Source organism: Microcebus murinus, chromosome 19 (genome assembly GCF_040939455.1).
Source record: "Microcebus murinus isolate Inina chromosome 19, M.murinus_Inina_mat1.0, whole genome shotgun sequence".
Classification (NCBI taxonomy): domain Eukaryota; kingdom Metazoa; phylum Chordata; class Mammalia; order Primates; family Cheirogaleidae; genus Microcebus; species Microcebus murinus.
In genome coordinates this window covers 43045054-43068738 of record NC_134122.1, presented here as the reverse complement: position 1 = coordinate 43068738, position 23685 = coordinate 43045054, and the positions used below count along the sequence as shown (strand labels likewise).

General features: G+C 38.2%; 1 protein-coding gene across 3 annotated transcripts in view; it reads left to right on the top strand.

Moving 5' to 3' along the window:
• Positions 1-464: 464 nt before the first annotated feature.
• The window catches only part of TARBP1 (tRNA guanosine 2 -O-methyltransferase TARBP1), a 78333-nt gene continuing 55112 nt past the window's right edge, over positions 465-23685 (top strand). For all 3 annotated transcript variants that reach the window (XR_012913547.1, XM_075995470.1, XM_075995471.1), the window contains exons 1-9: positions 465-1421; positions 6109-6206; positions 7344-7413; positions 9508-9656; positions 10713-10765; positions 12406-12503; positions 15003-15138; positions 15740-15836; positions 17261-17350. Coding sequence is in view for 2 of the 3 variants with exons in the window: in XM_075995470.1 (XP_075851585.1) it covers positions 488-1421; positions 6109-6206; positions 7344-7413; positions 9508-9656; positions 10713-10765; positions 12406-12503; positions 15003-15138; positions 15740-15836; positions 17261-17350 (1725 nt within the window). In the remaining variant the exon portion in view is untranslated. The remainder of the gene's footprint in view (positions 1422-6108; positions 6207-7343; positions 7414-9507; positions 9657-10712; positions 10766-12405; positions 12504-15002; positions 15139-15739; positions 15837-17260; positions 17351-23685) is intronic.

Below are 23685 nucleotides of genomic sequence, written 5' to 3'. Positions count from 1 at the left end.
TTGCCTCTAAACATTCTTGCGTTTTCATTATGAATTTTTAACGCAGATGTCCAGAATCCATTTTAGACCTACTGTGTGTGAGTGGTGCCCAGCACGCATCTTTTTGAAAATGAGCTCCTAGGTGACTGTGATGTGCACCTTCTTTGTGAACTTAGGCTCTGTGCTCACAGACAGGCCAATCTCCAATCGGGAATTGATGCAGTTAGTGTAGACACTGCATTAACGTTTAACAAGAGCCTCCTTCCTTCCTAAAAATAGTAAGCGTCAGGGGCGGGGCAGACCAGGTAGGTTCCAGGCAGAGCCGGGGGGAGGAGTCCGCGGAGGGCTGCCTGGACCCAGACAGGCCGCAAGCCCCCTCCCTGCGGGTGCGCGCCCGCCCGGCAGGTGCACGCGCACGCACGCACGCCGGGCCCGGCCTGTGCGCACGCGCTCGCGCACGCCGGCGCCTCTATGTGGGAGCCGGGTGGCGGCGGTGCGCGCGTGGCAGATGGAGGCGGTGCTGGCGGAGGCGCTGCTCTCGCAGAGCCGCGACCCCCGGGCCCTGTTGGCGGCCCTGTGCCGCGGGGAGGCGTCCGCGGAGCGCGTGGAGACGCTGCGCTTCCTCCTGCAGCGGCTGGAGGACGAGGCGGCGCGCGGCGGCGGGGGCGCAGGCGCGCTCCCGGAGGCGGCGCGCGAGGTGGCCGCGGGGTACCTCGTGCCGCTGCTGCGGGGCCTGCGTGGGCGCCCCGCGGGCGGGCCGGACCCCGGGCTGCCGCCGCCGCCGCGCCTCCGCCGGCGCGTGCTGAGGGCGGCGGGCGCGGCCCTGCGCTCGTGCGCCCGCCTGGCCGGGGGCCCGCAGCTGGCGGCCTCGCTGGCCGAGGAGGCGCTGCGTGACCTGCTCGCCGCGGGGCGCGCGCCGGGCGCCGAGGCGGCCGTGGAGGTGCTGGCGGCCGTCGGGCCCTGCCTGCGGCCCCGCGAGGACGCGCCGCTGCTCGAGCGGGTGGCGCAGGCTGCCGTCGCCCTGGTGCTGTGCGGGGACGGGGATGAGGCCGGGCCCGCCGAGGACGCGGTGGCGCTGGTGGCCGCGCGGCTGCTGCCCGCGCTGGGCCAGTGCGGCGGGGCGGCGCTGCGGGCCGTGTGGGGAGGGCTGGCCTCGCCGGGGGCGCCCTGGGCGCCGGGCCGCGTCGGGCTGAAGCTGCTGGTCCTGAGCGCCCTGGCGGAGAAGCTGCTGCCCGAGCCCGGCGCGGACCGCGCCCCCCGCGCGCTGGAGGCGGGCCCCGACGCCCGGCGATGCTGGCGCTTCTGGAGGACCGTGCAGGCGGGGCTGGGCCAGGCCGAGGACGCCCTGACGCGCAAGCGAGCCCGCTACCTGCTGCAGAGGGCGGTGGAGGTGTCGGCGGAGCTGGGGTCCGACTGCACCTGCGGCCCCCAGGAAGGAAACGGTACTTGCCTCTTTGCTCCCCAGCCAGACCTACGTGGCTTCCTGGGAGGGGAGCCCTCTTGCTTCCAAAGCCAGGTCGTCTCTGCGGTCCACACACAATTTGGTTTTTCCCAGGTGGCCCCCTAAATCCTGAAAATCTTGGGAATCTCCTCTCGAGGGTGTTCTGTGAGGTGACACAAATCACTGCATTTGGGAACACTCTGACCCCAGCAGGTAGAATGCAGCACCCGGGAAACAGTTTAGGAAAGTGATTGAGCCCATGCAGGATGTTACAGACCCAAATTTGCGCTATATTGCGGTAGATAGGTCCCTTCTAATAGGAAGGGTTGATGCCCATCAAATTGAAAGAAAAATTATCCGTATCGATCAATGAATTGAGTATTAGAATTAGGCATCATAGAAGCCCTCACATTCTTTTGAAATTTCCTTTGGTAATTAGGAGTAAGATTTACCAATGAGTCAGTTTGTTTGTTTTTTTTCAAACATTTTGAGCTGTGCTTTCTCCTACGTTGTTATGGAACAAGAGTAGATGAAATTGCGAGAGCTTCCTTTCAAGCTGGTATGTTACTGTTGATTATTTTGACTTGTCATCTTAAATTCACTCTTGAACTCTAGAAGTCCAAAATAGATTAACTCGAAATTGTCTCAATAGATAGACTATTTCTGTTTTTTCAACTGTAACTGGCTATGCATTTATTATAGGTAGAAGATTTTTGTTTGGCTGAAGTTGTGAGATTAGATTTTCATATAATTTTAACACATTAGATAGTACATATTTGAATAGTCCACAAATAGGTGATCTTCCATGAGAGTTTTCACTGGCAAACATTAAATCCCCAGACTTAAATACTTATTTTAACAGGTCAGTCATTCTTTAGTTTTAGGGTTAAGCAATAAATAGTCTTTACATACTTGCCCTCGTTTTCTCCATTTCAGAAAGCAAACACTGTTAACCTCTTTTAACTGAGTATTTTGGTATTTACCACTATGTCTTAAAGTAACATATCACAGTTATAAAATCCATTGTCACAGTTAAAAGTTTGGTTAAACGGGAGTCTTTAGCATTTATCAAATTATGACACTGGAAATGCAGTTCACAGATGATCTATATAGTGAACTATGATTATTTTTCCCTTCTGCCAAGTTTTTCCATATAATCATTGTTTGGTTCTGCCTGGACTAATCACTCATTCAGCCCTAAATTCTTAGCCAGCTGTCTAAACCTTTCCTCTACAAAATCAGATCACCAGGTGTTTTATAAGTTTTCCTGAAGAAGTTTCTCCTAGAGTCCCCTTGCATGCTCAAATGTGGCTCATGTCACTCATTGTCTCATACACAGCTGATTTTTATATCTCTCCTTACCCATCATCCTGGGGATTCCCTTTGCCTTGAGTCCTGTCATGGATCTGTTTCCTGTAGTTCTTTTTTGCTTTACTCATATCAGTGCGAGTGCATGCTTCAGTAGTTTCTTGAGATAGAATTTAAGTTTGCATCTGAAAATCCACATCTGCTCATCTGTTTAAGAATGTTCTTTACCTTTTCCACTAGATCCTTTAATCTCTTAATTATAGTTATCTATTAATACAAGTCTGATAACTGGACCATCTAAGTTTGGCTTTGTTTTCTGTTTTCTCTTTTGGCCTTGGAGTCACTATTTCCTGTCTTACAATAACAGTAGAGACGGAAGTAAGTATTTCTGCTTAGAGATAGGCACATTTTTGTTAGGCCCTTAGTGCATGGTGTTGAGTCAATCTAGTTTGTAGTTGAGCCAGATTTGGCTTTTGTTGCCCTGTTTGCCTTCAGTACACTCTATTCTTCAAATTTGTCCATGGTGGATTGTGGCTACCTTGTGCTTGGCGTGGACCCTGGAATACCTAAAGGTTTTTGTGCAGCCTGGGAGGCCTGTGCCACAGATGGGGGGGGGTGTCTTCTGCCAAGGTTTTGTTACTCCCTCTGGTGTAGACTGCCGATCCTTGTTACTTGGTGCAAGGTTACAGATAGGGACAAGGGCTTTCATTCCTTCTACTCCAGCCTCGTCTTGAGCCTCATGTGCCAGAGCCTCAGGGTTCACAAGTTTTCACTGCCTCTGCTCCCTGTCCAGGGCAAATCACCTTGCCTCCTAGTTAGGGAAGAGTTTAGAGTTTCCTTGCCCTCTCCAGTGGCAGCTGCATTCTGCATGTGTCTGTGGTAGGTCTTGGGCGTGTGTGTCCTGCCTTCTTCCAGCAGCCACAGACCAGCTTTGTATCCATGCAGAATACCAGGCAGGAGTGGATTCCCTTCCCTTTGCACAACATCAGATGCTTTTGCCTAAGGCCAGTGCAGAGCAAAAAGAACAAGTTTTCAGTCCCTTTCTTGGAGACAACCAGCTTTTGCCTGGTATCAGGGCAGGGACAAGGGTGAGGTATGGAGGGTTTCCTGCCCCTTGTCCAGAGGCTGATAGCTTTGGCATCTTATCAGAGGAGGGTCCAGGATGCAGGCACTTTCTGCAGTTGATCACCCTCTTGTGCTCTTGTGGTACATGGGTGGGCCTCTCCAGTTAGTCCTGCTGTCCTCTCAAACAGGCAGGCCCTGAATGCCTGTGCCTCAGAGGGTCTCCTGCTTGCCCACAGTCTTTCTCAAGAGCACCTGGGGCAGGCCTGAAGAAAAGAGCCTCGGGAGTGGGTGTGACTCCTTGGCCTTCTCAGGGATCCTAAGCTGTCAAGCTAGCATACCTTGGCCTTTAAAAAACTCAACAAAATTTCGCCATTTTTTTAAACTGCCTTTTTACTGCCACTTCCTCTTGTCCTCAGCCAGTAGAACAGTTTGTGTGTCCTTTCTATTCTTGGAGAGACTTTCTGCCCTTTGGAACTCAACTACCTAGTTGCATTGTGAACTCAGCTCTCTCATGCACCCCCCCCCCAGAAGTTTAGGATTTTCTAGATTATCCAGCTTTTGCTGTTTGTATGGCAGTAATAATTCTTCTGTGGTTTTCTATATCCTAAATAGAAGCTGAGTCCATATATGTCTAAATGCCTTCATTTTGCCCTCATGTTTGATTAATGGTTTGATTGCTGATAGAATTCTAGCTTGGAAACATTTCCATTTAAAATTTTTACAGGCATCAATCTATTGTCTTAGAAGCTGGAGCTTCCATTATTGCTATTCAGAAGTCTGAAACTAATTCTTAGTCCTGTTTATACATGAACTGTTTCTTCCCCATTGAAGGTGGTAAGATCTGTGGTCCTGGCATTCTGAAGTTTCACAAGTTTGGCACAGGTTAATTTTCATCTTTGTTCTGGGCACTTGATGGATTTAATCTGGAAATTATGCTGTTTCTGGGAAATATTCTTGAAATATATTGTTGATGATTTCCTCCCTGTTTTCTGTTGTTCTTTTAGATACTGAACCTCCTGGACTGGTTTTCAAAGCATTTTTTCTCTCCTAAGGATTTTCTGTGACTATCTTTTTGCTCTGCTTTCTGGGTGATTTCCCGTGCTTTATTTGGGTTTCCTGTTTATGCTCTCAAATTTTTAATCCTCATGAGGTATTTTTTGTTCTTGAAATGTCCCCTTTTTTATCCTGTCCTTATACCGTAACAGCTCTATCTTATATCCCTTAAGATATTAATGAAAGTTTGTTTTGATTTTTTAAGTCGTTTTATCCCTGCATAATTTTGTTTTCTTCAATTTCCTTTTTTCTCCACGTATTTGTTTTGGTCTCGATCTTTAGTAGAGGTTTCCCCAGATGTCAAATGATCCTTGAATACTTGTTTATTCTTAAGAATAAGGAATCAAAATTGCGTTGAAGGCTCTAAGCACATGGACTGTGAACTTCATTGGAAGGTGATCTGACCAGGTCACTTCTTTGGTAAATCTCTGATGTAAGTATTTTCAGGTGTTTCCTCAAGTTGGCCATATTCTGCAGAGGACACCTTCCAGCTTTCTGCCATAGAAGGAAGTCCCGGCCAGTGTTCTGGGACCTAAGGGGGCAGGCAGAGGGGAGACTCAGCACCCAGGGTGCACATATGTTTACTGAATCCCAATTTTCAGTAGGGTTGATCTCAGTTAGGTCTTAGGTCTCCCAATTCAGAGACCCACTATTTCCTTTCTCCAGAGAATTGGTACGGTCTTTTTCCTGTTCAGGACGTAGGAAAGGGGACCAGGGAATGTGACTGTTCCTTAAACACACTGAACAAATCCTATTCAGTTTAGCCTCACTTTTCACTTCCACTTACAAGGGTAACTTTTGCTGCCACCTCCTTTGGTTTGGGGGAATTTTGCAGTATAAATGAAGTTGTTTCTTGGCTTTCCCTATGTTAATTTAAAATTCCCTTATCTTGAGTCAGCTTGGTTTTCATCTGATTTTCAAATTCTAAATTTTATTGCTGTTGTCTGCTCTCCTGTTTTCTCTATTCTTCTGGGTTTTTGTTTTGGAAAAATCCTTTACTGCTATAGTGAGATGCTTGGGGAGAGAAAGTAGAGTTTATATGTGCAAATCTGTCATATTTACCCAGAACTCTAAAACAGTCATCTTAATTACAAAACAAAACTCCTTTGGAGATTTCCACACCTCCTAACTAGGCTTTGATCCTCCATTATTGGAGGATACAACATCTGGTAATAGTGGCATTATTTTAACAACTGCTATCATTAAGAAACTTACAACATTTGTAAAAGGAAGAACTAATTTTCTTTTTTTAACTTTATTAGGCCCAAGTCTGTTTTGGTGGTCTGAGAAGAAAAAAGATGAACTTCTAAAATTTTGGGAAAATTATATCTTAATTATGGAAACTCTAGAAGGAAATCAGGTAAGTGTTTTCCTACTATAGCGAATCCTGCAGTAGATAATAATTTTTTCTTCTTTTCAAACATTCACTAAAAAATAATGCAAAAAGACCAACTGGGATCTAGCAGGTGATGATAGAATCCAAGTGTACTTTGTAGTTCTGGCATAAATGCAGTTTAAAATAAAATGTAAATTATTTCAGGAAATTAATACTTTCAAGGGACTTAAATTATCATTCAAAACATTTAGTTATATTTGTATCTTCCCTTGACATTCTGAGACTTTAATGTCTATCAGAATCACCAGGATGGCTTATTTTAAATTATAAATTACTGGGCCCTGTCCTCAGGCTTTCTGATTGAATAGGTCAGGACTGGGGTCTGAGAATTTGAACTTTTTACAAGTTCCCAGGTGATGCTCGTGCTGCTATTCTGGTCCTCACTAAGGGGCCAGCCATCTGGAGTCATTGTAAGGTATCAGTCCAAATGTGCACCAAGCATTGTGGACTGAAATAAAGAATTAGTCCTGTGTGCTAAATATGTATATAGATTTAAGGATGAGGAATAAAGAAAAAGCATTTCTAAATTCAAGTAAACTTTTATGGTTTTCTTTAATCAATAGATCCGTAAGACACCCATTATTTATTTAGAAACTCAAATTTACATATGTATTAAAGGTTACATAAATTAAATTCTAACAAAGGTGTTAGCAACATAGTCTAAGTGGTATGAAAAACATTGAATACTGAACTGTCTCTACTTCTAAATGTGTGATCTTGAACAACGTGAGTGACTAGAGAAAATATATCGGTATTTTTTTCCTCTTTGTAATATATTGGTATTATCAGTCCTACCCATTTCCCAAGACAGTTGAGAATTGCATGATAAAATTTATGATAATCACTATGTAAACGTTACTGTATCTATATTCTAGGTTATGCTCATTAGCTTTGCCATACTCAATCTTACATAATTGAATCATAGTATGTTTTAAAAACTGGAAAATTCAGACTTCTGCGTATTTTTTAAATGTAAAAACAAACAGTTTTTAAAAGTAAAAACAAACAGAAGGGCTACTGTTATATAAATACATGACAATTTCCTTAAGTTCTTAAAGGTACACTTTCATTTCATATGATATTTTTTGTTCTTATTTTTAGATACATGTCATAAAGCCAGTCTTACCAAAACTGAACAATCTGTTTGAATATGCAGTGTCAGAGGAAAATGGTAATGATTACTATTATTTTGATTTTTATAACACTTATAATTTTTCCTGATTTTATGACTAATACTTGTTCATTGTAGAGAATGTGGGAAGACTGTAAAAGTATACAGAGGCTAATGAATCATCTTGTAATGTTGCCACCGAGAGATAACAGCTGCTGTTAAACATTCCAGATATACACCTTCTGGAGCATGTTGTTCAGAATGTTTATCTCACTTAGCATAATATCCGTATCTACTTACCCATATTCTTACATAGTCTTTAAGACCATAATTTCAAATGGCTGAAGATTTTTCCATAATTTAGGAATATGGTTAATTTTTTAAGGTTTTGATTATGGAAAATTTCAAACATTTACAAAAGGAGAAGAGTGTGTACGATGAACCTTTTGGTTTTTGTTTCCTATCTTTTTTCCCCTTCAACACACCCATTTAACAGTACACTCATGGCCAGCCCTGTTTATTCTATCAGATGTAGCCTTTCCTACTCCCCACCAAATGATTTTGAAGTACATCCCTAGATGTCATATCATTTTATCTGTAAATATTACAGTATATATCCTTAAAAGATAAAGATTCTTTGGTAACATTTTAATGATGATATATTCTGTTTTTAATAATAGTTGTTTGGTATGAATATACATTTTAACTACCTTCCATTCTTATTCTCTTAATAAATCTTTTCCAGTGTTTGTTAGAGTTACTTTTCTTGGGATTTCAGTTTTCTTGTGTCTTGGACTTCTTAGGAATTGAAAATTCCAAGATATAATTTTAAATATGGTTTATAAGCTGTTAGTCACTGCTGTAGTATGGGAGCTTTTTAGGAGAAAGAAAATGAAGCTAGAACTTCCTAAAATTATTTTATGAAATTAAGTTTCAATCAATGAAATAGCTAAATGGAGGCCAATAGTGTTTTTTATTCATATGAGTATCGATAAAGTGCTACATTATTGTGTTTACACATGAGAATTAACCTAGATAAATGGGTTTTAGTGCCTGCTCTAGATAATTTCAACTTTAATAGTTTGACCCCTTAGGATTTGAGCTTTATTCAGCTGATTGTTCTAGTTGTTTTCTGATACATTGGGATTTTTCACAAACCATACCCATCTGTAGTTCCACCTGGGGCTAGAATTTAATTGCATCCTGTTGTGACTTTACTTACGCATTTATTGTTAAAATGATGTTCTTATTACCACATTTTGCCCACAGCTCTTGGCAAACCAAATCAAATAGTAGTGACTGATTTTGAAAAATTATCATTGCCAAAGAGTTGAACAAGTATCTTGGTGTAAATTACAAATAATGGGCCAATTTATTTATAAATATCATGAGTTTAAAATGCTGAATATTTCTTTTGTAATAGAATTAAAGGATATTTCAAAAGAGAAAATCCATTAAGGCACACATTTATTCCGTTTTTTATTTGCTCACTCATTTGTATGTTCACTTCATCGATACTGACATAGTGTCCAGTATATGCTAAGCCTGAGAGATAAAGTGGTGAGAGACATGCAGTATTTTTCACTTGAAAAAAATCATTTCCATTGTAAGTTTTAGGAAGGGAACAACAGACAAGAGGCTGAAATGGAGTAAAGGATGAGTGGAGTAGTCAGGGAAGGCCTGTTTTAGGGATGACATCCAAGCTCAGAGCCCCTGCGGAGGTGGCAGCACCTGGTACAGGGTCAGTTTGTCCCTCGTTCGGATTCTGTTCTAAGACTGATGGGAAACTATTCAAGGTTTTCAGGCAGAGGACTGACAGTTTCAGAGTTCTGTATAAAAAGGGGGATTGAAGTGGGATAAGAGAAGAATTGGTTGAAACTACCCCCAAATCTAAAGTTCCAGTCTTGAGTGCATGGGGTAATAATTGGTTTTTGTACACTCTAACAGCTGTAATATTCGTTTGCACTCATTCTAAATGAAACTATTTTTGTTATTCAATAAACACCTTTGGATATGATTAAAAACAGACTCACTTTTGTAGTGTTAAAATGAAGTTAATGTGTTTGTAAGTGTATTTATTTATAAGTATATAGTTGTACATGGAGAGACATAAAGTTAGAATCAGATGTCAACATTAGATGTTTTTTCCCACAGGATGTTGGCTCTTTCATCCATCCTGGCATATGTGTATTTATAAAAGAATGTTTGAAAGTGAAAATAAAATCCTGACCAAAGAAGGTGTTATCCATTTTTTGGAGCTGTATGAAACGAAGTTCCTTCCATTTTCACTAGAATTTTCTGAGGTAATGACAGCCTATCCCCTTCCTTGCTCTCTTTGTCAAAAGATGAGAGATACTAGGACTTTATATCAGCAAGTATTATTTTATAGATTTGCATACAGCAAATTCTATTTCTCCAAACCTATCTATCCTGTTTGGAAAAAGCTTATGTCATTTCTCAGTAAGCTGAATGGCAGAACTGTCTGTGGCGTGACCATTGTGAAAAGTAATTTCTATGATATCAGTATTCTAAGCAACATGAGTCCAGAGCATGAAAACCATGGTTTAGAAGGTTTTAGGTGATACTGCTCTTGCAGTTCTGAATCTCTGAGTTCCTGTTATTTAGTGTTGAAACTCCGTCCCAGTTCTGACTTACTGAAATACTGCTATCTACTGTATTAAGTTGAGTTTGTCTTCTGAGCTGTGTTCATTGGAGTCTCTATTTCCATTTGTCAGGAACCACACAATGTGAAGAGATGGTGAGAATTATAGCTATGATTTTATGTTATAGTGTCCTGTGAGTCACATGACCACTTTCTTAGGTAGAGTAACACCTGTCATTTAGAGGTAACCTAAGTCAATTTTTCTAGTTGCCTCAATACATATTATAATATTTTGATATGGATCATTTTTCTACATTCTCCTATTCTTCCTGCACTTCATGTAAACTTTTTTGACCAGTGTCTAGTAATGATTTTTGAGTATAATTGTCCCCGTTTATCTTCTAGGTAGAGGGGATTAAATTCTCTCAAGTTTCTTTTTGTTTTCTCTGTTACTACCTTTATTATCCAGCATGTGGTTTCTTCTTCAGTTCCTCTCTTCTTTCATGATCCAACATATGAACTCTCCTAATATGTCATAAGTTTTTATCAGGTGGGAGAATTCTGTACTTATTTTGTTCTTGTAGAATTAAGGTTACCCTATAAGACCATCACTGAATTAACCTCCAGTGTAAGAGATCGGCTTAGTTTATAGCAGCTCTTCTGCCAGCCTGTGTAGGATGGACAGTCAGGGCAAGCTGACTTTCCCAAATTGCAGTTACAACTAATCAATTGCATGTCTTTTTTTTTTTTTTTTTAGTTTATTATTGGACCATTAATGGATGCACTTTCAGAGTGCTCTCTGTATAGCAGGTAAACAAATACTATTTTATTTAGCATAATGCAGTATTATGTATTTGATACATACATTTGATGTTATGAGACATGACCAGATTGTTTAATGCACTTGAGACATAATGTATGTTGCCTAACAGTCAGCTTTTTCTTGTCATTTGGTCCCTTCTGTATTTACAGTTCTTCTTGCCTTCTATTATTTGTATCAAGTATTCCCTCCTGCCTTGAGCTCCTGCATTCTTGGGCTCTGTGTCTTTTATCTTGCCCCTATTCCTGCTTTCTGCCCTCTTGGAAATTGTTAACGACTTTGGCTAATGTGAGCACTGTAAATGCTTTTTCTTGTGACTTCGTTTTAGACTTACAGAAAAGGTACGAGAATAATACAAAGATTTCCTGTTTAGTTTTCATCCTTACTCCCCAAATGTTAATGTTTTACCAGATTGGCTTAATTGTGGTCTCTCTTTCTGCATGTGAGTGTGTGTGTATCTTCGATTTCAGACTTACCTGTTTGTTTCAATGTCTGTCTGTCCTTCTGTCCATCCATCCATCTATCCATATTGAGAATCATGAATTCACACCAGTACATCCCATTTCAGTCCAATACCACAAGGTTCATTCTGATCTTTTCTTTTCAGTGTCTGACAGTGGCTGTCATTTTACTTACTTGTCACCTTTACCTCTTCAAAAGGCTAACAGAAGTGTTTGTCAGGATTGTGCCTTAGCCTCATTTTTTTTTGAGCATTTGTCTCTATTCTTGAATTATATCTTGAAAAATTTCCCTTTTGCAATTAAGTTTGTTGTCTTTCTAAGATAATAATAACTAAATTTATAGTTGTAAGTCTTCTGTTTGGTATGCCTCTAAGCAGGAAAAATCCCTCTCTGCCAGTTTCTTTAAAAATTTTTAATTAGTCTGTGCCAAGTTATATTAATATTTAGTATGGTTTAATATGGAAAGAGTCTAGCAATGCTTGACGTGCCAATTTATTTTTAGTTTTCAAATAAGTCATTACTCTTGAATAGTTTTCTGAAGCCGTTAGACAGCTGGAGAGCAGTAACACCAATGAAGAATCTTGGTGCTTTCTAAAAGAGTTGACAAATACATTTGTTATGAAATGCCTTCAGTTTTCTAGCACACTAATGTGTTCAATTAACAGATAATGTTCCTGGCAGAAGTATATAGCAGAAAAAATGTGACTTCAGTGGATGTTGACAATTAAATGCTCTTGCAGAAGTAATTTATTACTAATATATATCTTTACTATGGATGTTATTTCTTTTAGTTTAGATCTAAAGATTCAAAGTCATTGGAATGTATGTCGGAAACATTATAATATTTTAAATTATCATTTTAGGCTGTCATTTTTTATGAGACCGTTTAGCAAGATTCATATACATGTCAGGGAAAGTGTCATAAAAAGGAAAGCCGTGCCTAGTTAGTAGAGTAGGTTCTTAACTCAGGTCCATTTTCTTAGAAGTTCCTGATGTGTAATCAGAAAGATTCTCAGAGTTATACTGAAAAATAGAATGCAGGTTCAGAAAAAGATTGTCTGATTTATTGTTGAAAGACCTTTGGGCCATTGTCTATTTAGACTAGTTTCAGTATACTTTCTTGTAAATAGATCTTAAATATTTGTTTCTTCCCCCCTCTTTGTCTATAGGTCCCCAGGACAGCTGATAGGAAGTGGTTCTCCATTGGGATTGAAATTACAGAAGTTTTTAGTCACTTATATTTCTCTTCTTCCGGAAGACATAAAGAGTATGTGTCAGTAAAGAGTTTTAAAAAAATTTATTAGCTTATAATTTTTTATTATTGGCATATTGGTTATAAGTACCATTGTATGACTATGATAACCAGTATTTTCAAAATAGTTTTTTTCCAAGGATATGCACATTTTGTCAGAATGCATATCCTGGAAGATTGTGAGTACACACTTTTGCCATTGTATGTAACATTGCCAGTACTGGCATGAGTACCATGTAAGTAATTTTAGAACGCGTGTTGCAGTTTAGCTACTTTTTCTAATTGTCTACTATTCCAGTTTAAGAGTTAGTAAAATATATTGAAGAAAGAAAAGAACCTGCTTTTAGGGAAAAGTTGTAAACAGAACATCCGTTATGGCAAGTTATGCCTTTATAGATATTGACTTAGAAAGATAAGAAAGAAAAATACATTCGTTTTATGTAAAACATTGTATCCTAGAACTATCTCACTTCTTCAGGGTGGGGATTTATTTTTCTTTCTGATGACTTAAGTTGATAAGCAAAGCACAAAAGCAGTGTAATTTTGTTTGCTGAGCAGCAGAAGGACTTACTCTGCTTTGTAAGTCCTTTTTTCACTCCCACCTTTGATTTTTAAAGTGACCCTGGATATGAAATATATATAATTTTTATTTTAATCTGCAAACAGGATGACAAAAGATGACCAATGGCAATATCTATTCAAAAGTCAGGGAAAATATGGAAAACATGGTCTGCATATCATGACTTTAAATTATAGAAAATTGATTGTTTTGATTATTTATTTATTTATTTTTTTTAAAAATTAGTTTGTAGAGAAGATAATTTAACTGTTAGAGCCATTCTTCAGTTTGCTAGAATACAGAAGTTTAAGCCTCTGGGCCACAGCTCTGTGGTGATTAATTGTTGCCCACATCGGTGCCTCCTGTGTCAGTGGCACATGTGAGTGAAATAACGTGGTCAGCACTTCTTAAAATTTGAGTGCCTGGTTTTTGTGGCTCCTAGGCATGCCACCAACACTGGTAAATGTGTTGAAGGAATGGGAAATGGAAGCTTAGCCATTGCCAGCTTCCTTGTGTCATGAGTGAGGTGTTAGGCAAAAGATGGGATTTATTGAACTTAATTAGTGTAAACAAAAGAGTGTTCAGGTGTTTATTCACAGTTCTTAGTAATTTTTTTCAGTCACCAATTTCCAGTGAATATCTTTTGTATGTCTAGTTTTGTGCTAGGAACTTTGGAAGACATAAAACACATCATATCCTTTTAGGAGCTTCTGAGGATTTCTTAGGTCATTCTGCAGTGGTGATCTGAGAAAGCAGACATGCCCACTGGCTGCGTAACCGGAGGGTTCTTAACACGCAACACATTAGCAGAGAAGGCAGAATGAAGCACCAGCCCTTTGGATCTCAAAATAGAAATATAAATGATTGTGATTAGATCTAGGCTAGCCAAGAAACAGCTTATGAGAAAGATCTAATATTATTATTTGCAGATACCAAAGGCCAGTGACCATCAATGCTTCCTGTCTTGTTTTTCCTTAACATCTCAAACAGAGGAATGGCTTCTAACTGTAAAAAATTTATCTTTCACTTTAACAATTTTTTTTTAAGGTAGCATCATGGTTATCATAATCTGCAATATAGTTGAATACTTATCTTAGTAGGAATGAAATTAAAATAACATTGATTTCTTTTTCTTATAACAGCTTTATTGAGATATAATTCATATGCCGTAAAATTCACCCTTTGAAACTGTTTGATTCAGTGGTGTTCAGTATATTCAAAAAGTTGTACAACCATCACCACTATCCAATTCCCTAATATTTTCATCATCCCCACAAAGAAACCCCATGCCCGTTAGCAGCCTCTTCTTATTCTCCTCTCTCCTCAGCCGCTGGCAGCCACTTATCCACTTTATGTCTTTTTATATTTGCATATTCTAAACATTTTGCATAAGTGGAATCATACATTATGTGGCCTTTTATGTCTGGCTTCTTTCACTTGGCATAGTATTTTCAAGGTTCATCCATGTTGTAGCGTGTATCAGTATTTCATTCCTTTTTGTGGCTGAATACCATTCCACTGTATAGATATTCCACACTTTCCATTCATCAGTTGGTCGGCATTTGGATTGTTTTCACCTCTGACTATTACGAAAAATGTTGCTGTGACTATTCACATACAGATTTTTGATTGAACACATGCTTTTGACTCTCTTGGATATATACCTTGGAGTGGAATTGTTGGGTCATATGTTTAATTTTTTGAGGAATTGCCTTATTGTTTTCCACAGTAGCTGTACCATTTTATAATGCCACTAGCAGTGTACAAGGGTTCCAGTTTCTCTGCATCCTTCCCAACATTGCTTATCGTCTGTCCTTTGCTTAGAGCTACTCAAGTGGGCATGGGGTAGTATCTTATTATGGTTTTTGATTTGTGTTTCCCTAATGACTAATGATGTTGAGCATCTTTTCACGTGCTTATTGGCAATAATGATGTTTTAAAACTTTTTCTTTCAGGTAGTTTCCTGTTAAAGTTTATTAAGAAGATGACAAGTAGAAATTGGTGTGCTATTCCCATTTTGTTTTTATCAAAGGCTTTGGCAAATGTCCCAAGATCTAAGGTCCTGGGTATAGAAGGGCTTCTTGCTCTCAGGTAATTTACCCTGTATATATGTTCGTGTCTGGTTATTTTCCATGACTTTCCATCTGTATATATTGTTTTTCTGCAATGCGTGGTTTAATCTACAGTGAGTAGTTTAGTTAATATTATCATTCAGATATTTGAGCTCTTAATTTTATATAAGAAAAAAATTTTAAAAATCTGTTATTCATATAATTGAACTAATTTTGTTTTATGAATTACTAATTTTAGTATGGACTAAAATGTATGCTACTGGATTTCAACCACTAAATAAGTCCAGTAGGCCTTTTTTAAAAATTACATTAATATGTAGAAAACTAAAGCTAAAACATCAAACAATAATATTGATTAGAAATTATTTCAAAAAATATAAAATATTTACTTTAAAAGCATCTTCATTTATATGCTTATTTTAAAAAGAGATTTGTGCTATATTAACATTGAGCTCTACTTGAGGCCATGATGGAAAATAGTAGCTTTGAAATTCTACTGACAGTGACTTTCTGCATTGGAAATTGTAGATGTTATAAATCATCTTGTCAGTAATTACAGATTATCAAAATTGTCTTTGGGCATGTGGAAATGCATTTGTGTGTGTGTGTTTTGATGTCAGGGATGTTATTCACTGCACAATGATCACACATCAGATTCTATTGAGAGGGGCAGCTCAATGCTATCTTCTTCAAACGGCTATGAATTTGCTGGATGTGGTAAGTCGATTGTTTGATACTTCCATTTACAAGTCTGTCTTAGTGGGTGTGCAAAAATGAGTTAACATAGCAGCCCTGTGACACCACCATTAGAAAGGCCTGCTTATAAGATTGCCCCTGGCTGGCATCTGGGAACTTGGATTTTGGGAGGATTTACAGTACCCTAATCTAGAGGAGTGGCACACTGTGCCCGAAGTGTATAAAAGCAGTGTGTTTATGCTGAGCATTTGCTTTCCTTCTGGGAGTCTGGAATTTCAGTACATGTGGAGGCAAAGGGTATCTCCATGACCGGGTCCCAATAAAAACGCTGGGCACTGAGCCTCCAGTGAGCTCCCCTGCTAGACAACATTTCATGGTGATGGCACAGCTCGTTGCTGGGGGAACCAAGCACATCCTGGGTGACCCTCTGGGGGAGGACTCTGGGAGCATGTGCCTCGTTTTCTTTATACTTTTCCTCCTCATCTTCCAGTGTATCAACATCCAGAGAACATACACTATCTTTATTCTCTGCTTTTTACAGAGCCCCAGTAATTACTATTAGCTTAGAGCAGGGGCCAACAGACTTTTTCTGTGAAGTGCCAGATGGTAAATAGATTTTAGGCTTTGCTGGTGGTTGTACGGTCTCTATTCCAACTTCTGAACTCTTCCATTGTAGCCCAAAGCAGCCATCGACATTTGGACATGGCTGTGTTCCAACAAAACTATTCCCAAAAATTTAGGCTGTGAGTAGTTTTGCCGAGCCCTGGCCTAGAGAAAGGGCTCTTAATTCAAGATACACTTCATTTCAAGGGATGAAACACCTGGGTGGTTTTCTTTAGTCAAGTGGTCAGTTTTGTGGCTTTGAAAAAAATCACTTTCTGATTGAAAGCAATTTCTTCTTATAGAATGATATTTTTTTCTTTAGTACTGTGGCTATCTTTTCTCTAAGATAGTAACCTCAATTTTAAGGAAAATAGATTTTTTTTTTGGCATATTATGGGGGTACAGATTTTAAGGTTTCAATAAATGCCCATCCCCCCCCCAAGTCTGAGTCTCCAGCATGACCATCCCCCAGATGGTGCACATCTCATTCATTATGTATGTATATACCCGCCCTCTCCCCCTCCCACCTGCCCAATACCCTATTACTGTAGTACCTATGTGTCCACTTAGGTGCTGCTCAGTTAATACCAGTTTGCTGGTGAGTATATGTGGTGCTTGTTAGGAAAATAGATTTTTAGAATAAGCTTTCCCTTTATATAATGAAAGATCGTAACTGATATCTTCATTTTAAAAGCTGAATATTTTCTTCTTAAAATACATTTTTGATTTAGCTAATGATCTACTTGATATATAGTATAAATAGTATGCTTAGTTGCTTCCACAGTGATTTTTATCTTATTCAATTAAAAATGTTAAAATGAATAATTTTTTAAAACTCCTAGGAGAAGGTGTCACTTTCCGATGTCTCAACTTTTCTCATGTCTCTGAGACAAGAAGAATCCTTAGGACGAGGAACTTCACTGTGGACAGAGGTGAGATTGGAAGTTTTAATAAGGTCTTTGAAAACTTTATAAAAAATTTGTTTTCTAATTGAATTCAGTACTAGCCATAAATGTAAGATACAATGATTGCTTTGTTGTCTATCAACAGAGATTTTGAAATATTGTATATTTGCTTTGAGTGGACTTAACTAATGCTGCTAAGATTCTCACGGAGAAGTAGGAGAGAGAGAAGTGTTCACAGTAGAGATAAAACCTATTTAGAGGAAAATACAGTGCTAGTGGGCAGATCCCAATTCTGGGTGAGATGTATCAGGAATAATGACAATATTAGACTCAACAACAGTAACACAAACTTCCTATTTCTCTTTTTTCTGTCACTTAATGGCCCTTTCCTCTTCTCAGTCACCCAAGCCTGACATTTCAGTAAATTTTCAGTTCTTGACTTTATGCATCTAATTCGTCATGAAACCCTGATGTCTTTTAAACCTCTTTCTTCTTCTCCAATTCCCTCTTTGCTGTAGCGCAGACCCTCACATGAAGCTTCTTCTGTTGTAATGATGTCTTGCTGATGCTGTGTCCCTGGCCCCAAGGCCTTGGCCCTCTGACTGAGCCGCTCTTCTCAGCAGGACTCTTCCCGTGAATTAAACCGTGGGACTTAATTCATACTACTGACTTTAGCCCTTATTCATGGCATCTTGGTTGAGGGTCAAGTTCTGATCTCTGTCCTGTCTAGGTTATTTTTCTGTGTGTGTGTATTTATATATACACATTTATATATGGATAGGAACCATATATATATATATATATATGTATTTTTTTTTAATTTTTCTAGTGCATAGGAGATTAGTGAGACTTGGAATTCTTTCTTTTAGAAGGCAGTTCTTCCTATGTGTACATAGAAGCAAGAGAAATCAGCTTGGAGTGTGTCATAATTCCAGCGTTAAAATAATGAGGGCTTAGTTAATGGCAGAGGTAAATGAAGGAGGGGCAAATTATTAGGGCCTTTAAAAAATAGTTTCATTTTATTTTCATGATCATAATGCATCTAATATGAAAAATGTAGAACTGTATAAATAAAATCACCTGTAATGCCCACCATTAGTTCTTAATTTTTTTCCCTATGAATATATGTATCCTCTTGCTTTCTCATTATAGGTGTGTATATGTATATTTAAAATGATACAGTAATACATAAGATCTTTCTAAAGAAAATAAAGATTATACTTTTTGAATTTTATTTTTTCACACATTCAGGCATTTTAGCATGTTGCTAAGTTATTCATCAAGATGTGATAGTAAAAATTCAGTTGAGGAAATATTTTAGAATTTAATGAGTTCCTTCAGTTGGACTTTGAAAGTTTTGGCTTTTATAAATAACAATGGGAGGAACTGTATGGTTTTTTTTTTTTATTTATCCCTTTATTTTAGTATAAATTCATAGAATTGAAATTGCTGGATTTCAGTATTTTTAAGGTTCTTCCTGTAGACAGAGGTGTCAGAGTGTGAAAGTACACATCCATGTTATCTCTGCATTGATACAGTACCACATGTATCCGCACGCTAAATTCTGTGCCACTTTGGTAGATGAAACACCTTATTTGGTGATTTTATTTGCGTTTCTCTGATCACTGGTATTTTTGAACATTTTTTCATGTTTCTTTTGTAGTATTTCTTCTGTGAATAGTCTATTTCTGTCCTTTTCCCAATTTCCTTTTGAAGTTTTTTGGGTTTTTTCCTGCTTGATTTATAAGTTCTCTTTTTATATTAAGGGTATTGACAAGTTGTTATATTTGTTGCAAATAATTTTTGTTCTTTTTTTAAATTTAGCTTTGCTTGCTTGAATAGGTAACTAATTTACATGATTTGAAGATTAAAACTGTTGGTCAGAGGGTCTCATTTCCATCTTGCTCTTCTACTCTGCCCTGCCTCTTGTTGCAGCCCACCCCGTCCCTAATCAAATGGTAGCTTTTGATATAGACTCTGCTTCCCACCTTTCAAATTTTAATTAAAAATATACTCTAGTGATTTGTATATATGTGCATGTGTGTATATGTATGTGTGTATGTATGTGTGTAGGTAGAGATTTCATTTCTTTTTTGTTTGCTTGCATTGTATTCCACTGAGTGGTTATACTTTTTTTTTTTTTTTTTTTTTTGGAGACAAGATCTCAACCTGCTGCTTAGGCTAGAGTGCAGTGGCAACATTATAGCTCAGTGCAACCTCCAACTCCTGGGCTCAAGTGATCCTTCTGCCTCAGCTTCCCAAGTAGCTGGGGCTGCAGGCACACACCACCATGCCCGGCTAATTTATCTATTTTTGTAGAGACAGGGTCTTGCTGTATTGCTCAGGCTAGTCTCAAACTCCTGGCCTCAAGTAGTCCTCCCACTTCAGCCTCCCAAAGTGCTGGTATTACAGACGTGAGCCAACACTCCCAGCTCACTATGCCATTATTCAGCTTTTCCATTACTGGATTCTTGAGTTGTTCCAGTCTTTGGCTTTTACAAAACAGTGCCATTGATTTTTTTTTTACTTCTGCAGGTTATGCCTGTAGATTGGATTCCTAGAATTGGAATCACTGATCAAAGATTAAGTGCATGTGTAATTTTTCTGGGTATTACCAAATTTCTCTCCCCAGGGTTGGTGTTTCCTGTGACTGCTATAATAAATTATCACCAAGTTGGTGGCTTAAAATAGCATATGTTTATTCTCTTACAACTGTGGAAGTCAGAATTCTGAAATCAGTATCACTGGGCTGAAATCAGGATTCTGACAGGTCCTAGGGGAGAATCTGTTTCCTTGCTTTTCCCACTTTCTGCAGTTGTAGCATAGCATCTTCAGATCTCTGCTTCATTTTCACATCACCTCCTTCTCCTCTGCTTCTGCACTCACATCTACTTCTGCCTTCCTTTTATAAGGACACTCGTGATTACATTGAGCCCACTCCAGTAATCCAGGGAAATTTCCCCATCTCAGAATCCTTAACTTAATGACATCTGCAAAGCTCACAGGTTCCAGGGATTAGACTTGCATATCTTTGGGGCCATTATGCAGCCTTCCACAGGGTTGCATAAATTTCACAGTGTATGATAGTGTCTGTTGTGATACTTGAATTTTTTACCAACCTGGTAGATGAGAAAGGGCATCTCAGTGTAATTTTGATTTATCTTTCTCTTATTGTAATTTGTAAGTTTGGGTACCTTTTTGGTTTCTTTTCATTTTGATTTTTGATGTAGTTTTTAGTTTATTTTCCTGTAGCTTTTAACTTATGAAAAATTTAACCATTTTTTAAAGAGAAGAGTTTAATGAGCTCTCATATACCCATCACCCAGCATAAGCACTACTTATGGCCCATCTTTCACCTGGACCTCCCTACTCTCTGTTTTTCTCCCATTTATTTTGAATCAAATCCTATCAAATCTTATTTCATCTATAAATATTTCAGTATGTACTGCTGAAAGATAAGGAGGGCCTAAAGGGCCTAAAAAATAAGCCCTTATCACACCTAAAAAATAGTAATTTCTTTATTTTAAATATGCAATGTTTACATTTCTCCAGATGGCCAATAAATGTGTTTTTAAATTTTGTTTTCTGCATTTTTTTTGTTCAGATATTCAATCTTGTTCATTTAAGTATCCAAACAAGACCTAGTCATTGCAATTGATGGATGTAGTTTTTAAATTGTGGATTTTAATCCATCTTGAATTTATTTTGTTGTATGGTGTGAGCTGTGAGGTTTAAAAGAGAAAATTATGTAAAAATGCTTCCGATTATATTTAGCCCATGTCTTCTACTACTGTCCCATCCCTCCCCCCACCCCCCATCTGAGTAGCCAGGTATTTGCCTGTTGTTAAGAAGCTGGCTCTTAGATTTCCTTATTTGTCTTTTTATTTGATTTTGAGATTTGTATTTTAGGAGAATCAAGCGGTCTTGCCTACCAGAGACTATGTAGGTGCCATTTTCAGTTCTGTAATTATGTCTACTTTCACCTGTTTCCTTCTTTTACTTTCATTTAGTTTACTTTGCTTATCTCCTAATGTCTTGATTTCATTATTGAGAACTACTTAGTGCATACCTCCCACACTTAGGTACCCTGCTGAGTGTTGGGAATACAGTGGTCAGCAGGAGAAACGTGCCCGCTGCCCTCAGGAAGCTTACAGTTGGTGCTTTATAGCTTAACCCCCATTTTAATTCTTTTTGTTTAATAATGAAAGCATATATATATATATAAAATATAAAATCTTAGTGTAGATTTAGCTATATCATATAACTTTTGTTAGTGTTCACAGTATGTAAATGTCTTTTGCTGAATCATATAAATCATTGATGTTCTGTCATTTTTAACCTATAGAAATGGCATTTTCATATAGCTCAGCCTAAATAATTTTTTAATTAATAGACTTAATTTTTGGGAGCAGTTTTAGGGTTATGGAAAAATCAAACAGAAAATACAGAGCTCCCGCATACCCCCTTACCACTCCCTCCATCCTTACAATTTCCCCTATTAACAATTTGTATTAGTGTGGTCTATTTGTTACAGTGGATGACCCCAGGTTGATACATTATTATTAACTAATGTTCTTAGTTTACATTAGGGTTCACTCTTTGTGTTGTACATTCCATGGGCTTTGGCAAACGTTTAGTGCATTACTACAGTATCATACAGAATAGTTTCACTGCCCAGAAATCTTCCCTGCTCTGCCTGTTCTGACCTCCTCCCTTTCCCCCTAAATCCTGGAAACCACTCCTCCTCTTACTGTCTTCATAGTTTTGCCTTTTCCAGAACGTCATATAGTTGGAAGCATATAGTATGTAGCCTTTTCAGTTTGGCTTCTTTCACTTAGTAATATGCCTTTAAGCTTCCTCCTTGTCTTTTCATGGTTTGATAGCTTATTCCTTTTTAGCATTGAATAGTATCCCATTGTCTGGCTGTACCACAGTGTGTTTACTCATTCGCTCACTTACTGAAGGGCATCTTGGTTCCTTCCAAGTTTTGACAGTTAGGAATAAGGCTGCTGCAAACATCTGTGTACAGGTTTTGTGTGGACGTAACTTTTCAACTCATTTGGGTAAATATCAAAGAGTGTCATTGCTAGATTGTATGATAAGGGTAGGTTTTAATTTTTTAAGAAACTGCCCAACTGTCTTCCAAAGTGGCTGTACTGTTTTGCAGCGGTGAGTGTTCCACGTTCTCGTCAGCATTTGGTGTTATCAGCATTCTGGATTTTAGCCATTCCAGTAGGTGTGTAGTGGTATCTTCTTGTTTTAATTTACCATTCCTTGATGATATATGATATTGAGCATCTTTTTATACGCTATTTATCATCTGTGTGTCTTTGAGGAAGATGTTTGCACATTTTTAAATCAGGCTATATGTTTTCTTACTCAGAAGTTTTAAAAGTTCTTTGCATGTTTTGGATACTAGTCCTTTATTAGATATGTGTTTACAAATCTTTCTCCCAGTCTGTTGCTTGTCTTCTCATTCTCTCGATATGTCCAAATAGATTTTTGAGATTTGTATGTATCTGTATTCTCTTTAGGAGAATAAAGCGATCTTGCCTACCAGAAACTATGTAGATGCCATTTTAAACCATACATCTGGATTTGAAAACTCTTTGAAGGGAAAATATTCTGAATTTTGTGACAGATTTGATAGAGGGAAAGAAAGAATCAAATATGCATTTGAGTTTACTTGTCAGAAATACTTTTTGTGTAACAGAATCATGCCTAGGGAAATAACACGATTTGGAAAGCCTCACATATTTTATAGCAATAATTGGAAAACTTAGTCTAACCAGTTTTAGAGGAATGTAAAGAAAAGTATATACTGTTAAAAGATATAAATGTTGGCTGACCTTACTGTTAGAATATATTTTAAGATTATCTAACTTGATAAAGACCTACTCAGGACAACTTCTTTTAGCATTATTGAACTACTCATTCATTGTATGTATGGGGTATCTTTTAGTATTTACTGATTCCTTAATTCAGTCATTCATCAATTTTGTCTGTGGTCATATAATGTTTTATTCTTTTGCCTCCTAAGAGATAATTTTGGATGACCTTAATGAATGGAAAAAATATTTTTAAAAAAATTCTTACCTTTTAGAAAGACTAATTTTATAATTATTTTCTTTAGATTTAAACTCATTTATTGAATTTGTTTATTAAGATAGCTATTGTAAAAAGGAAATTTAGTTTTTAAAACAAAAAATTCATAATTACATGTGATCAAAGATTAAGGGTGAAATTCTGTGATTTATTTTTACAAATCTTCTAAGATATGTAATGGAAAAGAACTAGGAGAGTATTTCTGTTTTGAATTAATGTACAGTATTTTAATATGCACATATAATGGAAGATAAACT